At 39.7% G+C, this 19,715-nt stretch overlaps 1 protein-coding gene and 1 long non-coding RNA gene across 2 annotated transcripts in view; one reads left to right on the top strand and one right to left on the bottom strand.

The window, feature by feature from the left end:
* LOC141418021 (uncharacterized) overlaps window positions 1–15,492 on the top strand; it is a 70,248-nt gene extending 54,756 nt beyond the window's left edge. The window contains exon 3 of the long non-coding RNA XR_012442659.1: window positions 14,501–15,492. This is a non-coding gene — a long non-coding RNA (uncharacterized lncRNA). The remainder of the gene's footprint in view (window positions 1–14,500) is intronic.
* The window catches only part of LOC109685442 (uncharacterized), a 59,466-nt gene continuing 46,240 nt past the window's right edge, over window positions 6,490–19,715 (bottom strand). The window contains exon 6 of the mRNA XM_074057807.1: window positions 6,490–7,652. Coding sequence (XP_073913908.1) covers window positions 6,880–7,652 — 773 coding nt within the window. The 3' untranslated portion in view covers window positions 6,490–6,879. The remainder of the gene's footprint in view (window positions 7,653–19,715) is intronic.

Raw genomic sequence — 19,715 nt, 5'->3', positions numbered from 1 at the left:
AATCATGGAGCCAGAGGTAATAAGTATTTCTAGTCACCACAATTTGAGTTGTTTTGTTTTTGTTTTTGTTTTTGTTTTTAGTGGCACTAGCATTTGAACTCAGGGCATCATGCTTTTTAGGTAGACATTCTTACTACCACTTTGAGCCATTCCACCAGTGCTTTTCTTGTGATGGATTTATTCAACATAGGGTCTCCTGGACTATTTGCTCAGGATTCTCTTGATTGCTGCTTCCTGAGTAACTAAGATTATAGGTGTCATCCACAGGCACCAGGTATAGCAGGGCTTTTACACAGAAGGGATAACTAAAACAGAACCTTATATATGAAAACTAGGAATGTTGTGGTAATGGAAAACTACAATGTGCAGCACTGCTGGGAAACGAAGCATAAGTGCAGCCTGAAGGACTCCTTCTGTAAGCCAGAAGGGAGTCAGGACTCTTGGTAAGGATAAATGCATCACTGAAACATGGTGTTTTTAGTTTGGGACTTAAACATTTTTTTTTTCTTAAACTCATGGACCACAGCTTTGAATTTTCTTTTCGCTAAACAGGAAAGGGTATGTACAATTGCCAATACTTTCTGTTACACATATAAATACTTCAAACATAAATGTACAAACTACATTCCCCAACAGGCTAAGTGGCTCTAGAAGCAGTCCCTGGAAACTCATGTATCCACACAGGTATGGGATCAAATAAAATCCTGGCTCCCCTTTATGACATGGTTCCTACCCTTTCTGGATCCCATAGTTGCTATTACCCTCTTACTTCTGTTTGACCTTATATTCTAAACTTACTTGTCAAGTTTGTTTCCTGTCAGCTAGAATCCATCAAACTACAGATGCTGATAAAAATAAAGACAACCCATTATCATGGCTCCCTTGATAACTCCTCTCACAGTCAGCTCTGGTGCCTTGGGCACCTTCATCAACCCCTTTGAGTAGAAAGTAGTCATTGAATAGACCTCATTGTCCTGTTCCTAAGGGCAGTTAGAGCAATCCTTGAGAGGGGGGACTTGAAGGGTGGATTGCAGAGATTCACATGTTCCCCAAAGATGGCAACTAGCAGGGGGAAAACACCCCCTCTTGTTCCCAAGAAACACCTGTTCACACCAAAATCTTCATGCCAAAACATACTCCTCCCACTGGGAATTTAAGAACTATAAAATCCGCCATCCAGCCCAACTCAGGGGACTACCAGTTTCCAGGTCCTGCTGCAGGTCCCCCCATGCAGCCTTTCCTTTCTCTTCTCTACAAATAAAACTTCTCTGATTTTTGCTGCTCAAGTTTCTGCCTTTGATATCTATCTATGCGCAAAAGGACCCTTGCCACCTGAGAATCCCAGCGTATCACATTTCTGCATGAGATCAGGAAATGTTTCTCTCTACCCCACCTCTTTGTCTTTACTGTGCTCTGTTATTCTAACATTAATCCTTGCTAAAACTTTCACGTTGTGAGACTCCTTGTTATGACACACCTTGAAATGCTTTTCACTGTTTGTGGATCTCAAGGGCCTGAGATTTTGTGTGGAAACTCGGAAGCTATGGGAGCCCATTCATCCATCTTCCAGTGACATAAATTGGTAAGCCAGAGCCAGGAGTTGAAATCTCACAAGGTATGGAAGGTGTTAGCATTGGAACTTTTCTCTCTAATCTGTCTTAGCCATGGCTGAAGTTCCTTTTACCTCTCCTGCTCCAATGCCTGTTCTTATCTCCTCTCCTGGACTGGTCACCTGGGTGAGGACAGGAGAAGCAAAGATGGATGAGGAGCAAAAGGAAGGAAGAGAAGTCCTGCTCAAGTCCCACTGTTAGTTTTCTCAGCCTCCTGAGTGACTCATGGATCTCAGGGTTAAAAAACATAAAAAATTATGAATCTAAATGGCACATGGCTGAGGATTGGAACTGCTTCTCTCCTGGATTTTCTCCACCTAAATCTAAGTCCTTTAAATCTTGGTTTTGAGACAGGATGTTTGTCCAATCACAGACATGTCAAGACCTGTAGATGCAACAGGTCATGTCCAGTGAAACAGTTTCCATTTGGGTGATGAAAGACCCACTGGTGCTTCTCTCCTCCCTGGCTGCAGAACATTCTGAAAACTCTCATGGTTGAAACATTAAATATATTCCCCAGCACTTTATTTTATTTTATTCCCAAAATACTCTGCCTGAGCTGTCCAGAGTGGATGTTTGTACTTCTTTATTCCACATGCATCTCTAAGCTAATGCTTTACTTGCTACAGACACAGTTAATTCTCAGGAGATTGGTAGAAAATAAATTTCTCTGTACCCTATAAACACAGACTCCTGATGGTATGGGCAGCTCCAGGCTTGCACACAAAGTTAGTGATTACCAAGATGACAGGGCCAAGTACTCCCCACCCTGGTAACAAGACTTGCCATGAAGACTGCATATGCAGCATTGCATTATGGCTGGCACATCAGGGTCAGGTGATATCCCTGTGGTCACCCTGGTGGCTTGTTACTAAAATACTGTGGGGAAGAAATGTTGGGTAGATGAACAAATCACCCACCACAAATAATCCTCTAAAACAGGATGGAGAAGGAATTTCAAATTGGGGAGTGTTATGAACAGAATGTATTTATCTTCCCTAAATTTCCATGTGGAAGCTCTAATCCCCAATGAGTCTGCATTGCACACAGGGGATTTAAGGAGATGATGTAGGTCAAATGAGGTCACATAACAGGGGTCAAGGCAGACAGCACAGCTGTTCTTGTAAAAGGAAGAGACACTAGAGCTTTCTCTCTCATCAGGAGAACAGTGGAAAGCTACATGAGGACAGGGGGAAAAAAAAAACAAAACTGGTAGCTGCCTGCAACCCAGAAAGGCCTTTCAAGAACCAAACCTGTCAGTCTATGGATCTTGCACTTTCGGCATCTGAACTGTGAGAACATACACATCTCATTTGGGCTGGGGAGATGTAGTTCAGTGTTAAAACACTTGCCTGGCACATAGTAAGTCCTGAGCTCGATCCATACCTACAGTTTAAATCATCCAGTTTATGTACAAGTGGGCATTCAGTTGCTCATCACACACATATTGCCACAAACTAGATAAACAATAAAGAGGTTTATTTTGGCTCACAGTTGTGTTGGTGCAAGATGGAGGGGGACATGTGGCAGTGGCATCCTTGCAGTCATCCTGAGGCAGGGCAACATGTGACAAGGGACGGGGAACTGGTGTGTGTATGTGTGTCTCTAGTCACTCTCCTCCCTATAAATCCATTAGGATTCCATCATGGAGGTTCTTCCTCAATGACTTTATCTAATCCCAAATCACTTTCCAAAGGTCCCATCTCTAAGCACCATAGTCAGGCTAAGTTTCTATTATCTTAATAACTCACTATGATGATTAAATAACAACACACAAAATCATAGGGGACTATAGAACTTTGACATTTTGTTATGGAAATCTGAGCAGAAAATCACAATGGATGAGGAGTAAAATATAGTATAGGGAAGTAAGATTGGAAGTAAAACTAGGTACTTACATCAAATCTTGACAAATAACACCAGACAGAGATATCAGTGAACATTTTAATTCCAACAATATCCACTTGAAACAGTTTAATACTTGCTATCTATTTTCCTAGAAGAATGTACTCTGAATACAAAATATATCAATATACAAACAAACTCAGGGTTGGAGGCATGGCTCAAGTGATAGTCACCTGCTTGGCAAGCTTGAGATCCTGAGTCTGAACCACAGTATCAACAACAATTTTAAAAACTGTTAATATAAAAACACATTTTTCAAACAATGGAATAACTAGCTGATGCTTAAAGTGATACCGGATACTTGAACATATTCTGAAAAGTAGCATTTCTGCCATGGAAATTCAGTCTATTTCAAAAGTGAATAAATGTTACAAAATTGACCTGACATGAAGATTTTAAGAAATAGAAACTGACAACTTCACTGTTATAAAGACAAAGAACTATTCTCCACAAGCCCTAATGCAAACTCTAATGAATCACACCCTCAAATACAAATCCTCTATTCCAGAGTGTGGGAAGGACCTAATATATGGCTCTCACAAACAATATGACAAAAGTGTAGATATATGACTTGCATTATCACATGATGTCCAAGCTGATCCTAGCACACTGGACTGAAACCCTGCCCATGGGTCATGAGGAAGCAAGCAGTCCATGTACATGTATTCTGCCTACAGAGAAAGAATTGTGAGCAGCTCCCAGTCGCAACCAGTAAGAAATCAGGTCCTTGGACTATGTCCTTCTTGAGGAAATGATTTCTGGCAAAACCTGTGTGGGGTTGGAGGTCCTGCTCCTAATCTCTAGGTGGAATGCAGCCCAGCTGACACCTTGATTGCACACTTCTGAGATGAGGGAGCAATTCACCTCTAGACATTGCTGATCACTGAATAGAATGAAACTAGTACTGCTGATCACAGCTGTGTAAGCTGATTTAAGTTTAAGCTGTTAATAATAATGTGCCTGACTTGTTTAATTATATGAAACCATGTTTCCTTTAGACCCACTGACTGGTACTATATTAGCTGCAGAATTTAGGGGAAAATTATATTGTTAAAAACTTGGACCCAGGTGCACTGGCACATACATATAATCCCAGGACTTGGGAGACTGAGGTAGGTGGTGGTTTGAGGCCAACATGGGCCTGAACCTATTTCAAAAAGGATTTTTAAAAGGTATTAATACAATATAAATTTATATACACTAGTAGAAAATATGTAAGACAATACTTTCTTATATATTTCACAACATATAAAGCTGGAGTGACATTTAATCAGAAGTATCATAACATCCACGAATGGAGTACACTGTCCCCCAGTCTCCTGAGCAGCATGGAAACTAGGTTCTTAGTGTGGGTGGTGAACTTTTAAGAGGTGTGGCCTAGTGGAGGCACTTAGGTCATGGAAGTCAGTGCCCCCCAAAAGAATCAATGCTCATCTTGCAATTAGTTCACATGAGAATGGGTCATGAGAAATTCATACCAGGTATGTGGCATGGGATAGACAAACCAGGAGGCTGAAATGAAGGGACCACCTCATGTTGGAAAATCAGCCTCTAGAACTGCGGGAAAAATTATGATGGCAAATCTTGTTAACTGATTGGATTGAGAAGCAGCCAGTTTAGTAAAGTGCCCTTGTAAGTGTGTCTGTGAAAGTTAGGGTTCTGCCCACCCATGAGCTGCTGTGGTCCACCATATGTTCCATGCCATGATGCTATGCCTCACCATGGGGCCAGAAGCAACAGAGCCCAGGACTGACACAGTGAGCCAAATCATTCCTCCCTTAAGTTGTTTTCTCAGTTATTTTGTCATAGAAACTGAAAAGTGGCTAACATGAAAATAAACCTGTTTTTATAAAACCGTCTTGACAGAACATGGAGTACACAATAACCTAATCAGGGATATGTATTTTGTTCCCTTAGTTATTCTGGGCCCCATTAACAAAAATTCCTACCATAAAATACTTGTAAGCATAACCTTATATACTTGAGAGATTGCTCTATGTTCTGTAGGCTGTGTCCCTATCCCTGAACCCTGGGGTCAAGATGTCAGCAGCACCTCCCAAACTCCAGTAGTGACAACAAAAATGTCTCCAAATGCAGTCAAATGTACAGGCAGTATCATAACTCATACCTCATTACTGGTATATAATCAAGTATTTTATAATTTTCAGACTACATCTAACATCCCTATCTGAAAATCTAGATCCATATTACACAACATTGATACATTTCCCTTCACTACAAATTCTCTGATACATAAAAAAAATTGATAGTAGTGGAGTTTGAACTAAGGGTCACTCTCCCATTTTCTTGAGGCAAGTGCTCTATCACTTGAGCCACACCTCCAGCCCAAACACAAAGTTCTATAAAAAGCATCAACTCATTAAAAATACAGGTTTTCTTTACTCTCAGTGTTCAGTCAGATAGCCCTCTCAGAAATAGGCACTTTGAAAGTTATTTTGGCATTCCCCATTTTGGGGAGAGGGCATGGTATGGTAGTACTGGAGTTCAAACTCAGAACCTCAAGGTTGGTAGGTTGACCTTACCACTTGAGCCATATCCCAAACTTTTTAAAAAAATATTTTTCACATATTTTATGTTTTTCCCAGGAAGGCCTGGACCACAATCTTCTACCTATACAAATCACAGAACTAGGGGTACAGCTGGGTACAGCTGTGGTGACACCTGGCTTATTAACTGAGACTGGGTCTTGGTAACTCTTTGCCCTGGATGGCATCAAACCACAATTCTCCAACCTCCACCTCCCAAATAGCTGGTATTACAGGCAAGAGCCACTGCTCCCATGCCTCCACATTTCTTTGATTCTCTTAAAACCTGACTTGGAAATGAAGGATGACAACACAGGTTTCTGTATGAATTTTCTGATAAACATGAATAAGTCTCTCAGGACCACCACTCATATTCATAAAGCGAGTAAGCAACAGTGTTTGTGGTGCTGAAATGCTCAGAGCACACATAAAATGGCTCAACAGAGTAGGTGTTTATTTCTCTCATGCAACAAATGTTTGGTGCTGGGCCAGGGGTGGAACATCCTATGTTCTGTTCATTTGTCTTAAATTACAGTAATAGAAGACACCTATGGCTCCCATCCCAAGTCCAGGAGGACTGCAAGGTCATTGTTACAATACAGGCCTGGAAGTAATGTTCATAACTTGTGTCCATATCTCCACAGAGAGCTGTGAACTGTTGGCCACAATAAATGGAGGCAGAGAAAAGCTTGCCATATTGGACAGAAAATTAAATGACTTTTGGGGGACACATAGATAGTCTCTACACAGAATATTTTCCCAGTGCATGCATTCTCTGACGTTTCCTGAGGTTTGACTTCTGAGAAAGTTCTTTTACCTCAAAAGACTCCTCTCTTGTGAGTGGTCTGATGCCTGCTGAGGTATGATATCCGGCCAAAGGTTTTTCTACATTGGTCACACTGATAGGGCTTGTCCCCAATGTGAATTTTCTCATGCTGGGTGAGGTGTGACTTCTGGCCAAAGGTTTTTCTACATTGGTCACACTGATAGGGCTTCTTGCCAGTGTGAATTTTCTCATGCTGGGTGAGGTGTGACTTCCGGCCAAAGGTTTTTCCACATTGATTACACTGATAGGGCTTCTCCCCAGTGTGAATTCTCTCATGCTGGGTGAGGTGGAACTTCCAGCCAAAGGTTTTCCCACACTGATTACACTGATAGTGCTTTTTCCCAGTGTGAATTATCTCATGTGTCGTGAGGTTTGACTTCTGGCAAAAGGATTTTCCGCACTCACTACACTGATAGGGCTTCTCCCCAGTGTGAATCATCTCATGCTGGGTGAGTCTTGACTTCCAGCCAAAGGTCTTCCCACAATGATTACACTTATAGGGCTCCTCCCCAGTGTGAATCATCTCATGCTGGGTGAGTCTTGACTTCCAGCCAAAGGTTTTATCACACTGACTACACTTATAGGGCTTCTCCCCAGTGTGAATCATCTCATGCTGGATGAGTCTTGACTTCCAGCCAAAGGTTTTACCACACTGATTACACTTATAGGGCTTCTCCCCAGTGTTAATTATCTCATGATTGGTGAGGTGTGACTTTTGGACAAAGCATTTTCCATATTGATTATACTGATAGGGTTTCTCACCAGCATATACTCCTTCAGACATACTAGAGAGATGAGTGTTCTCACATACATTGGGCTTCACTCCTAAAGAGACTGCATTCTTTACAATCAAATTTGAAACATGGTTTGAACTCAAACAAAAGGCATGTCCAAATGTAACTCTCTCATAAATTGGTGTGTTGTTTGTAGTAATCCCATCTTGCCACAAATGTCTGTCTTGACTTTCTTCACTGACCTCAATTATGACATCCACTTTCTGGACATCTAAAATGACAAAAAAAAACTTTACACATGAAACACAACTAAGCATTTGTATGGAATGTGCATGTATATATAGAGGAGGTTCTTCTCCTACTGTCATAAGATTTCATAAAAATCACAACAGGTATTGGCTGGTAAGTAAATAGTTTTCTTCGTACTGACTTAATATATTAAATGACACTGACAGATTGTATAATGTTGAACTGTTTTTCCTTCTTTAATGTTATTTCCATGAGGAAGTATTTGGTTAAAATATTCACCTACAACCTAGTCATGGTTTTCCATGGTGTGCTTCTCCCCTCCCATTTCATTCCCCCATTCTTTTTCTCTATTGTTTTGACAATGGTGGGGTCTCCTGCTACTGCTCCTCTCATTACTCTACTTTGAAGGTTCAAGAATTTTCAGGACCAGCTTATTGCAGAATACAAGTGAGGTCCAACTGACTGCTATCTCTAAACAGGAACATGGCTTCGGACTGCTGTTTACATCTATGTCTATTTAGTTTTCATTCTTACCTGAGGAATAAATGTAGACATTTAAGGAGTTTTTCAAATATAAAATCTCTTGTTTCCCACTCTACACATAAATGGCCTCTACAAAGTCCTAATTTTACCTCAATTAGTCTGCTTCTCAGAAACAAAAGTTTTTTCTTCACCCAATCACACTAGACACCCAACTTTGAAGCCCACCATCTTTATAAAGTACTTTTCTGGCACTTTCTGAGATCAATCAGCCCCAGAATTCTCTCCCCAATTCCTGGTACAGGCACACATGTTTGATAATCAACTTCTCCTGAATGATGCTATCTTGCACACTGGACTGTCAGCATTCTCCTACTTTCATAGAAAGTATATAATGATATCCACTAAGAGAAGATGGATATGCTAACTTAAAACTGCACTGTCAAACAGAAATCTGAGCTCTTGAACATGAAATTCTTGGTTCACTTGGGCTTGGGACCAAGAACGTCCTGGCTCTTTCCCAATTGCAGATCCATATACTGGATCCTCCATTTTCATGGAGTTGACACCATTGTTCATAAGACTAACTCTGGACTTTCTTCATTTTCTTATCAACACCCTAGGTGAACTGCTCTGTAAATTTAAATACCAGCTTCAAGCTACCAGTTTCCAAATTTGTGCTTCCAAGAGTGATGTAGACTCTCAAATGTAGATCTTTGCATTCACCTACTATTTGTAAAATTTTGAGAAAAGGAACTAAAACTCAAGCTATGCCAAGGTAAACACTTAGTAACCCCACTACAAATGTAGCACAGTGGAACACTGGACAGGGAGGCAGCTGAGAACACTGAGGAAGTAGAGAGCAAAGAAAAATATCTAAGAAGAGTAGGGTTTAAATTTGAGATAAAGGTAACAATATATGTGCAAAAGCCCTCCTTAGAGATTATTATGCACAGGTTTGATGTGTGTGAGCCCACTGTCCTTGGTCTGCAATCTGGAAGATAACCTGGTGAAATCAGCGCAACATGGCCAACATCTGCTGGGCTCCACTCCCGTGGCCTCCCCACCAAGTATGCACTGACTGACCTGGTGGGCTCTGGTTTGGGAGTTCATTTCCCATCCATAGGTCTGATCCTTGTTCCAATTTGATGATCAGCTCAGGTTTGGTGATGCCTTGTCCTGTTCATAGGATCAATGTAGGATTTTGTGAAAAGATTAAGTCAGGATTTTTCCCCCACTATCCCTTTCTGCAATGATTGACATGTTCTGTACCTGTGCTGCCAGCAAGGGAGCTGGTAGCGACAGGGGTTATCAAACACTTGAAATAAGACTAGAATGACTGCAGAGCTACATTTAACTTTTTATTTAATTTCTTTGTTGTTTTTTCTTACTGATGTATTAGCATATTATAGTTATATAGCACCAGGTGCCAGTTGTATGGTGGGTACATTGTGACATTTATAAAACGCTTACAATAAATCACCCACTCCATCATTCTCCTTTATTCTTAGAATAGTTTTAATAGGTCTCATTGTTCCATTTTCATACGTGAATACATGAATACTTCTGTCATATTCTTTCACCCTTTCCTATGCCATTTACTTCCTTCTCCTTCATTTTCAAAAGGACATTTTTGTTTGTTTATGATGGTTATACAAGGAGTTTATATATGTATACATAGTATACATATATACTATGTATATGGAATTGGTTCATCTCTACCATTATAAGCCAGGTTCTTTGAAGCAAGACAAACCCCACCTTTGGAACTGTGCAATAAAGGAGCATGTGAACTGTTCATAAGAGAGGGTGAAAAATTGAGTTTTCATGGGCTGGAACTGTGCACCTAAATAGTTTTCATATATTTACTAAGAAGACGACAGCACTTGCTCCTTAGGGCTACAGGGCAGTTTCACTCACCCAAGGACATCAGGCTGCTGTAGGTCTCCAGCATCACTTCCCTGTACAGGGTCCTCTGAACATCATCCAGATCCTTCCATTCCTCCCAAGTAAAGTCCACAGCCACATCCTCAAATGACACCAACTCCAGGAATGCCATATTTCTTCTCAACTTACCAGCTCTTGAAATATGGAAGTTCTGGTTTCTATATGTGGGGATGGGAGGATGGGTGATTCTTATATGCATTTGGAAAAACATGAAGCTTGTTTTCTACTTTATATGGTAAAGGAAAGTCACAGATATGTACTGCCATTGTAAAAAATTTATTAAGTACTAAAAACACTGTAGAAGGGAGGAGGGCAAAAAATAAGACTGAAACAAGCAAGTTTTTGTTCTGATAATGTAGCGGGGGAAGGGGATGGCATAGCAGGGAGCTAAAACTTTAAAAATCTAAATGTGAAAAAGGTCACGTAGCACTGGGGGTGAAGTAGCCAATAGAGTTACATGCAACTATACATAGGTTAAACCTTGCTTTTTGCTTCCGTAACCTGCTTTCAAGGGTATATAAGGTGAGACCCCTTTGTTCTCAGGGCTCAGCCTGTGAATGTGAATCTGCTGAGTCATTGCCATCATGCCAATAAATATTGTTTCCTGAAAAGCCTTCGTGTCCTGTGTTTGAGATTCCAGTAACATTTCTGGGGGTTCCTCCAGGACTTGGAAATGGTGTTTTCATCTCATTGGTGGGACTTGACATCCCTGGCTCATTGGGAAAGCATCCCACCAAGTGCCAGCAGACTTGTTGATCTGATGGAGGGACTTGCCATTGGAAAGCAAGTCTCGGTTGTACAAAGGAATGAGGAGAAGACTCAGGAACCAATTGGGAACCCTGCCCATCAAACTGGTAAGTACCCAGGTTTGAATAATAGGCCTGCCTTTAGGAGGCAGAAGGGGAGACTGATCACCTCCCAGAGACCCCCTAGTAACACTGTCTGGGTGAAATTGGGTCTCTCAGGTTTAGGGAGTGGGGCCAAAGTGTGTGAGACACCTCCAGGAATTAGGGAGGTTGAGTACCTACTAGGTTTTTTCACCAGCAAGATAGACCAGGATGGGGAAAAACACAAGTAAAAAGAAAGCATTTTGAATAAAATGCAAAAAACCTCCAGTACTGAGGGTGGAGGGGTTCAGCTTTTCCCAGGAAACAGCCACAACCAAGGTTAAGGGATGGGTAACAAAAATTCAGTTCCAAAGAGGGAGACTCACAAGAGAACAGATGCATTATCCACCATTCCACTGGATAGCTCTCTGGCTATAATTTAAAAGTTTTTTGTTTTTTTTTTTTGAGAGTACACTCTAATTTTGTGTGTGTCGATTTGTTTAAAGCATTGGGCAAGATTTAATTTGCTCCTGGAATTCCAGCTCATCTTATGCATGCTCAAGGTGACACTTTTGTTCTAGCATGCTTAATTTATAAAACATGTGTGTGCGTATGTGTAACCATATTCAAAATGGCTCTTTAACTGCTGTTATAAGGTTAATGTGCTATTCAAGGTAACAAAAAATCAGGGTGTTTGTTTTAAAGATCTCTGTTATAAAGTGCTTAAGCTTTTTACATATGAGTATGTAAACATCTTGAGGATGGTTCTTATTATAGAGTTGATGAAAAAATTGTGACTCTGTTCTACTGCTACTTTTAAGACAATGAGTGTTCAAACTTATTTCAATCAGGTCTCACTAGGATGCAGGCATTCAGGGTTTAATATTGTGGCTCAGACCAGAGGAGAGAAAAAAAGAAAGAAAGAAAGAAAAAGGGGCCACAGCCTGCAGCAGGAATCTTAAAATTTGGGTAGTTAAAAATGACCATAGCTTATTTCATTCTATCATAAATAAAATCTGGGATTTAATTCTCTCTTATAATACATGGGCCAATTAACAAATGGGGTTTCTATAGTTTTTATACAAAAAATAATTTTAAGTTTGCTTTCTTTCTGGTTTCTTTTCGTGCAAATATAACGCTCTAAGTTAAAAGGGCTTATGAGTTATTTTTAACAAGTAACAAATATATATGTATATTTGTAACAAATTATATTTATAGTATTAAGGATATGGTTTTTAAAAATGATAGGTTAAATAAAAAGGATAAAGACAAGCTCCCCCAGAAGTACAAAGTAAGTTGTCATAAAGGTACAGAGAAAGTTGTCATAAAAAGATGGAGCTTATATATACTTATATAAGTAACTGAGTTGACTAAAATCCAGTTACATTAAAGGTTTTATAAGGTCAACATTTAATGTACTGATGTTAAACTAAAACTTAATTCTCTAAGCTCATAACAACAAGGCTATCTTAAAAAGATTATATTGTTCTTGATAACATTAACAAAAAAACTGTCTTAAAAATAGCTTTTGTTTTGTCAAGATAACCATAAGGAATTTTTCATGCTACAGGTCAATCCACAAATTTATGAAGACAACAAGAGTTTATTAAAACACAGAAAGACAACAGGCAGCTGAGCATGGGAAGTGCTGCTGCACTGATAAGAGGGTTGAGACAAATTTACTTATGTAAAGCAGAGTTAAAAAAAAAAAGCCAAAGTACATCCTCCAGATAGGATAAAGAAAAAAAAAAACTGAAAAAGGAGCATTATACTGGAGGTCAAGACCTCCAGTGGAGATGTTAGTCTTACTCCTTCCACATGTCAGACAGAAGGAATTTTTGGCCCAGGATAGCCAGATTGGGCCTGTTATTTTACAGGGACTCCATACAGGTTGGTGGGATCCTACTGTATGTCATGAGCCATCTGTTAATGTCAACAATCTGGGATGTGATCCTTTATCAACATCTGAGCCATGATTTTTGGCCATTAGGTTTCCTAACTCCACACTTAATCCCCATAAATACTTACCTGTGTTCTCTGGTGATTTTTGTCAGGGTTTTGACTACTAAGGTAACTGAGTCATAACTAAATAAAAACTCATTTAAGAGCTGGCTTACGTAAAATTTTCTAGATGACCTCATGATTAAACAACTATTGTCTTGGGTGACTGCAATGCATTCAGTACTCTGTATTTCTGTGACTGGGATATTTGGGGTCACTGACACTGTCCCCCCACAAAACTGATGTGAAAATCTAAGGTTTTACTTCAAGAGCAACAACTAAACTAGTATGTATATATAACCTCTATAGAGCTGTGATGCTGTTGTTGGTTCCTGCATACTAGATATATTTACGTTTTTCAAGTATATCAAGCCTTCTAAATTACAAAATTTAGATAAACACAGTAACAAAAAGTTAATGGTACTGATATAGTGTTGTTAGCTGCTAAATTGTCCATCAGAATCTTAACCACAGCTCTTTTAAGTTTTTGTCATTACAATTCTGATCCTTCTGGGGCATTTACAATCAAGTCCATAAAAATGAATCTAATAAGTACTTATGTGTCAACCAGATTAGCTTTTTAGATGTCTGCTTTTGGATTTTGTTTTGTATTGTCCTTGTCTAGAAGCCCACTGCCTAAGAGCCTGTTTGTTGTTTAAATTTGGCCAAAAGGGCACTGACTCCCACCTGACCTAACCATTACTTCCCACCCAATGTGGGACCAAAATCAAACAAACAAACACAATCCAGGAAAGAGCAAATCCTCACAATGAGGGAAGAAAATGACCAATTGAGAAAGATCTTCAGTCTACGGCCATACCATCCAGAACGTGCCCAATCTCATCTGGTCTTGGAAGCTAAGCATGGTCAGGCCTGGTTAGTACTTGGATGGGAGAAAGATCTTCAGAGGAGACTGCTCAGAGACAAGCACTTTGGAGACAAGGGGGAATGCCATCAAAGTTCAAATGGAGTCACTCATGCCAGACCTCTCAAAAATAACCAAGACTGAGAGGATTGAGGAAATGGTTTTTATATATGTGTGGCTATCTGACATTAAAGCCCTTCCAAACACAAACTCATACTTTTTAGACATGGTCTTCTCCTTAAATAGAGACAAAATGACTATTTTTACTGGCACTAAACATGTCCTTTGATACTTAAAGATGGTGGCTTTAATGTTTTTAAACAATGTGTTTTCTTGGACATATATACTGATAATATATTGTTGCCATGGTAATTCTGCTCTCTCTCTCTCTCTCTCTCTCTCTCTCTCTCTCATATATATATATGAGAAACCAAAAGATACTGTCTGGGTGAAAGAATAAAATGTCCAACTGGAGGTGCCTTTTTGTTATCTTGTCCATCCCCACTGCAGTTAAAGCAGCAAAACTTGTTCCCTGGATCCACCACAGCTGAGTAAAGCCAGCCTCTCCTGAGTGGGAGTGCATCCCTGACCCAGCCTTACCATACAAGATCACCCTCTGGAATGCCTGTGCCCTTCCTTGGAAGGACCTTGCTCCCCAGGAGACAACAGGGGACCACTAACAACAGGACAACAGCCCTGCTATACTCACTCCAGAAGCTGACTAGTCTATGCACAGCAGAAGCTCAAACACAGGATGTACCCCTGCTCTCCTCTACACTCTTGGACTCTTATGTTTTGAGTTGGTCCTTACAAGTTTTCCCCCATGTGCTGAATGTTGGGACCTCCACACAGCCATACTTTGTATCAAATACCTGCCAACAAGTTGGATGTTACATCGGTTCATATACTTCCAGGTTTGCAAGTTTGCCAAAAAGCAATACTGAAAGTCCCAGAGTAAAGAAAACAATGCAGGCTACATTTGTCATGGAAAGCAGGGCAATGGGTTTTGTCTTGGGAGAATGTTTGATATTACCCTACCTGGTTCTCTTGGTATTGCAATCCATCAGCACCATTATAGAGGCCACTATACAGAGAAAAACAGCTGCCCATGTAATGATATTATGAAAATACAAACCCTTAAATCAAGATGATGCTGTTCAATCTTAGGTGGGTCCAAGCATCAAAGGAGGGAATAATTCAGCAGGGAGGAGGGCAAAAAAAAAAAAGAGAAATAAGCAAGGCTGTGTTCTGATAATGTAGCAGGGGGAGGGGATGGCATAGCAGGGAGATAAAACTTAAAAAATCTAAACATGAAGAAGATCACATAGCACTGGGGGATGAAGTAGCCAACAGAGTTACATGCAACTATATATGAGTTAAACCTTGCTTTTTTGCTTCTGTAACCTGCTTGCAAGGGTATATAAAATGAGATCCCTTTGTTCTTGGGGCTCAGCCTCTGGATGTGAATCTGCTGAGCTGCCTCCAGCTTGACAATAAATATTGCTTCCTGAAAAGCCTGTTGTCTCATGTCTCTGTTCAAGATTTTCGTAACAACACTATAATAAAATTTATCTCATACATCTGAAAACATTCTTGTTGCTATGGATTAAAGTATGAGTAAAAATAGGCCTGGTGGTACATGGCTGTAATCCCAGCACTGAAGGGGATGAGATAGGAGTACTGTGCATTCAAGGCCAACTTGGGCTGCATAGCAAGTCCCACTGTATTAAAAAAAAATCATGTATAAAATTTTGCTCCTTCAAGTAGCTTATAATACGAAGAAGCCAATAAATATAAATCAAAACCCACACTCTTATAGATGAATTAATTTACAGCTTCAATGTAAATAAAGCAAGGAAGGAGAACATGTACTTCTATTTTGTATGAGTCTGCACATCACTGAGAAGCCTAGGAATCCATGCCAGGACACGTGGGAGCATGGTGGGCACAGGTGGAATTTGGAGGCAAAAAGAGTAGGTCTCTTCTCCAGGTGATTTTAAAACTTATGCTAGTGTATGGGGAGGGAGGAAGTAGGTGATTTCCATCTACCAGTCAATGAGTTGGGAGGGGCATGGGTGGCCCTCAGGCCAGATGAGGGTGATCAGAGCAATTCCTGGTCAGGGCATGGTCAATCTGAAAAGCAATATTAAGTTTGGGATTAATTAAGTCTGGAATTCTCCCTAAATTTAGCCTGCCTGGTTATCACAGAGCAAACTTTTGTTTTAAAACTCTGATTAAGACACTAAGGAGGCTAATGGATAAACTAGACAGCATGGAAGGACAGATGGGCAAAACAAACTCCCACCATGTACTGGGTACAAGAAGTTCACTTAAATACAAACACATGTACCAGGCTCACAACTGTAATCCCAGCTACTCAGAAGGCAGAGATCAAGAGGATCAAGATTCAAGGCAAGTCCAGGCAAATAGTTCTTGAGCTCCTATCTAGAAAATACTCAAAACAAAACAGGGCTAAGAGAGTGCCTGAAATGGTAGAGTACCTTCCAAGAATGCATGTGGCCCTGAATTCAAACCCCAGTACCAACAAAAAACAAATGAACAAATAAATACAAACACATATAAATAAAGTAAATGGATGGACAGGGGATGAATATGATCAAAGCACATTATATGCACATATATGTATGGAAGTATCACAATGAAACATCCTTTGCAATTAATATATACTAATAAAATGTTAACTTAAAAAATTAAATGGAAGAAATATATCATGCTAACACTAATCAAAAGAAATCAGGAGCTAGGAACCTAGCTGTGTTGTAGAGCATGTGCCTGGAAAGTTACCAGGAAAAGGGGCATTAGGTAATGATGTAGTGATCAGCTCTGCAATATGTAACAATTCTGAACATGTATGCACCTAACCACAGATTCTGAAACTATGTGAGAGCAAAAATGTTAGAAGTGCAAGAGAAAGATGAACCCACAGCACAACTGGAAACTTCAACAATCCACTCTCTAAAGTGTGGATGATTACACCCGACAGCCATGTAATCAGTAATGACACAGCTCAACTCAACATCAATTGGGTTCCAGGGCATGTAATTGGCATTAATAGATCACTGCTTCCAGCAACAGATTACACATTCTTCCCAAGTTATGTGGACAACCACCAACATAGGCCACCTTCTCAGCCATAAAACATACCTGAACAGATTTAAAAGTCTAGACAGCACACAAGGTCTGCTATCAGACTAGAGTGGAACAAATAACAAAAAGATATCTGAAAAATTCCAAATATGTGGAGATTAAACAACATGTTTACAGATAAAACACAGGTTAAAAAAAGAACTCTCAAAATAAATTTTTAATTTTGAACTAAATGAAAGCACAGTTTATGAAAATCTTGATGCTGCAAAAACAGTGCTTAGGGGACAGCTGATGGCATGGAATGTGTGTAATCAATAATAACAAGGATGTAGAATCAGTAATTTAAGTTGCTACCTCAAGAAACTAGAAGGAAAGTAAAACTTAAATCCAAAAAAGTAAAAAAACAATAAAAATTACAAGTAGAATCAGTGAAATTGAAACTCAACAAAGAAAATCAATAATGAAAAAAAAACCACTCTGGAAAAAAAATTTGGAGGCTACTTAAAAAGCTAGACATCGATCTACCATTTGATCCAGAAATACCACTCTTGGGGATATACCCAAAAGACTGTTACTCCAGAGGCACCTGCACATCCATGTTTATTGCGGCACTATTCACAATAGCCAAGTTATGGAAACAGCCAAGATGCCCCAGCACTAACGAATGGATTAAGAAAATGTGGTATCTATACACAATGGAATTTTATGCAGCCATGAAGAACGAAATGTTATCATTCGCTGGTAAATGGATGGAATTGGAGAACATCATTCTGAGTGAGGTTAGCCTGGCCCAAAAGACCAAAAATCGTATGTTCTCCCTCATATGTGGACATTAGATCAAGGGTAAACACAACAAGGGGATTGGACTATGAGCACATGATAAAAGCGAGAGCACACAAGGGAGGTGTGAGGATAGGTAAGACACCTAAAAAATTAGCTAGCATTTGTTGCCCTTAACGAAGAGAAACTAAAGCAGATACCTTAAAAGCAACTGAGGCCAATAGGAAAAGGGGAACAGGTACTAGAGAAAAGGTGAGATCAAAAAGAATTAACCTAGAAGGTAACACCCACGCACAGGAAATCAATGTGAGTCAATGCCCTGTATAGCTATCCTTATCTCAACCAGCAAAAACCCTTGTTCCTTCCTATTATTGCTTATACTCTCTCTACAACAAAATTAGAGATAAGGGCAAAATAGTTTCTGCTGGGTATTGAGGGGGGGGAGCAGGAGGGGGCGGAGTGGGTGGTAAGGGAGGGGGCGGGGGCAGGGGGGAGAAATGAACCAAGCCTTGTATGCACATATGAATAATAAAAGAAAAATGAAAGAAAAAAAACCTTAAAAACATCAATAAAGAAGAAAAATAAAGGAGATGAACCAATTCAGGGTATAATACATGTACACATGGAAATGTCACAAGGATACTCCCCTGTGTAGCTATCTTAAAGAAAAATGCAATTTTTTTTTTTGTTTTACAAAATCAGAGGACAGGAAAGAGAACAGATCCTGCCTGGGGGGTTGGTTCCAGTGGAGAGGGTAGGAGGTGGGAAAAGGACATGGGAGGTTGAATATGGTGCAAATACTGTGTTAGACATATATGTAAATGAAAAAATGATACCTGCTGAAACTGTTCCAGAAATGGTGAGGTGGATTAAAGGAGAATGGTGGAGGGGGTGAATTCAAGTATGATATATTTGATATATTGTAAGAACTTTTGTAAATGCCACAATGTACTTCCACTCATCATAATAAAAAAAGAGGGGGAAAAAGCCATATTGGCTGAAAAAATATCAATAAAATTGCCAGGTATTGTGCCCCATGCCTGTAATCTCAGTTTCTGAGGAGACAGAGAATATCATAGTTTGAGGTCATTCTGTGGGTGGTGGCATAATCCCAGCTACTTGGAAGACTGCAGTCTGAGGCCAGCCCAACAAAAACATGAGACCCTATGTAAAAATACCTACAGCATAACTGGCTTAGGACATGGTTCAAGTGGCATAGAACCTGTATAGCAAACATGAGGTTCTAAATTCAAACACAAGTACCACTAAAAAAAAAAATCAATAAAATCCTTAAGCATATAATCAGGTTATGAGGAATTAAAGGAGAAAAGGCACAAAGTACTAATAACAGAATTTAAAAAGTGCTGTCACTACAGATTCTATGAACATTAAAATAATAACACAGGAATACTATAAATAACTCTATGTCCAGAAATTAAATAGACTAGGCAAAATAGAGCATTACCTCTAAAGATAATTCATCCAAATTCATAAGTTAGAAAAACAGAGTGTGAACACATTTTTATTAAAGGAACTGGAGGGTTAGGAGGGTGTCTCAAGTGCTAGAGTGCCTGGCTAGCAAGGGCAAGACCCAGAGTTCAAACCCTAGCACCATCACACAAAAAAAGACAGAATTGAAAAAACAATGAACAAGCTTTCAAAAACAAAAAGTACCCAAAGATTTCACTGGTAAATTCAAACATGCATTACAGAACAAATTCTATAATCCCCTCTAATCTCTTTTTAGAAGATAGACACATATTAGGTACTTCCTAATTTATTCCCTAATGACAGCATTACCCTAACACCAAAACAAACAAGGCTGGCAGAGTGGCCC

Source organism: Castor canadensis, chromosome 16 (genome assembly GCF_047511655.1).
Source record: "Castor canadensis chromosome 16, mCasCan1.hap1v2, whole genome shotgun sequence".
Classification (NCBI taxonomy): Eukaryota; Metazoa; Chordata; class Mammalia; order Rodentia; family Castoridae; genus Castor; species Castor canadensis.
The sequence above is the reverse complement of the archived record's forward strand: the minus strand, read 5'-3'. Positions and strand labels throughout refer to the sequence as shown.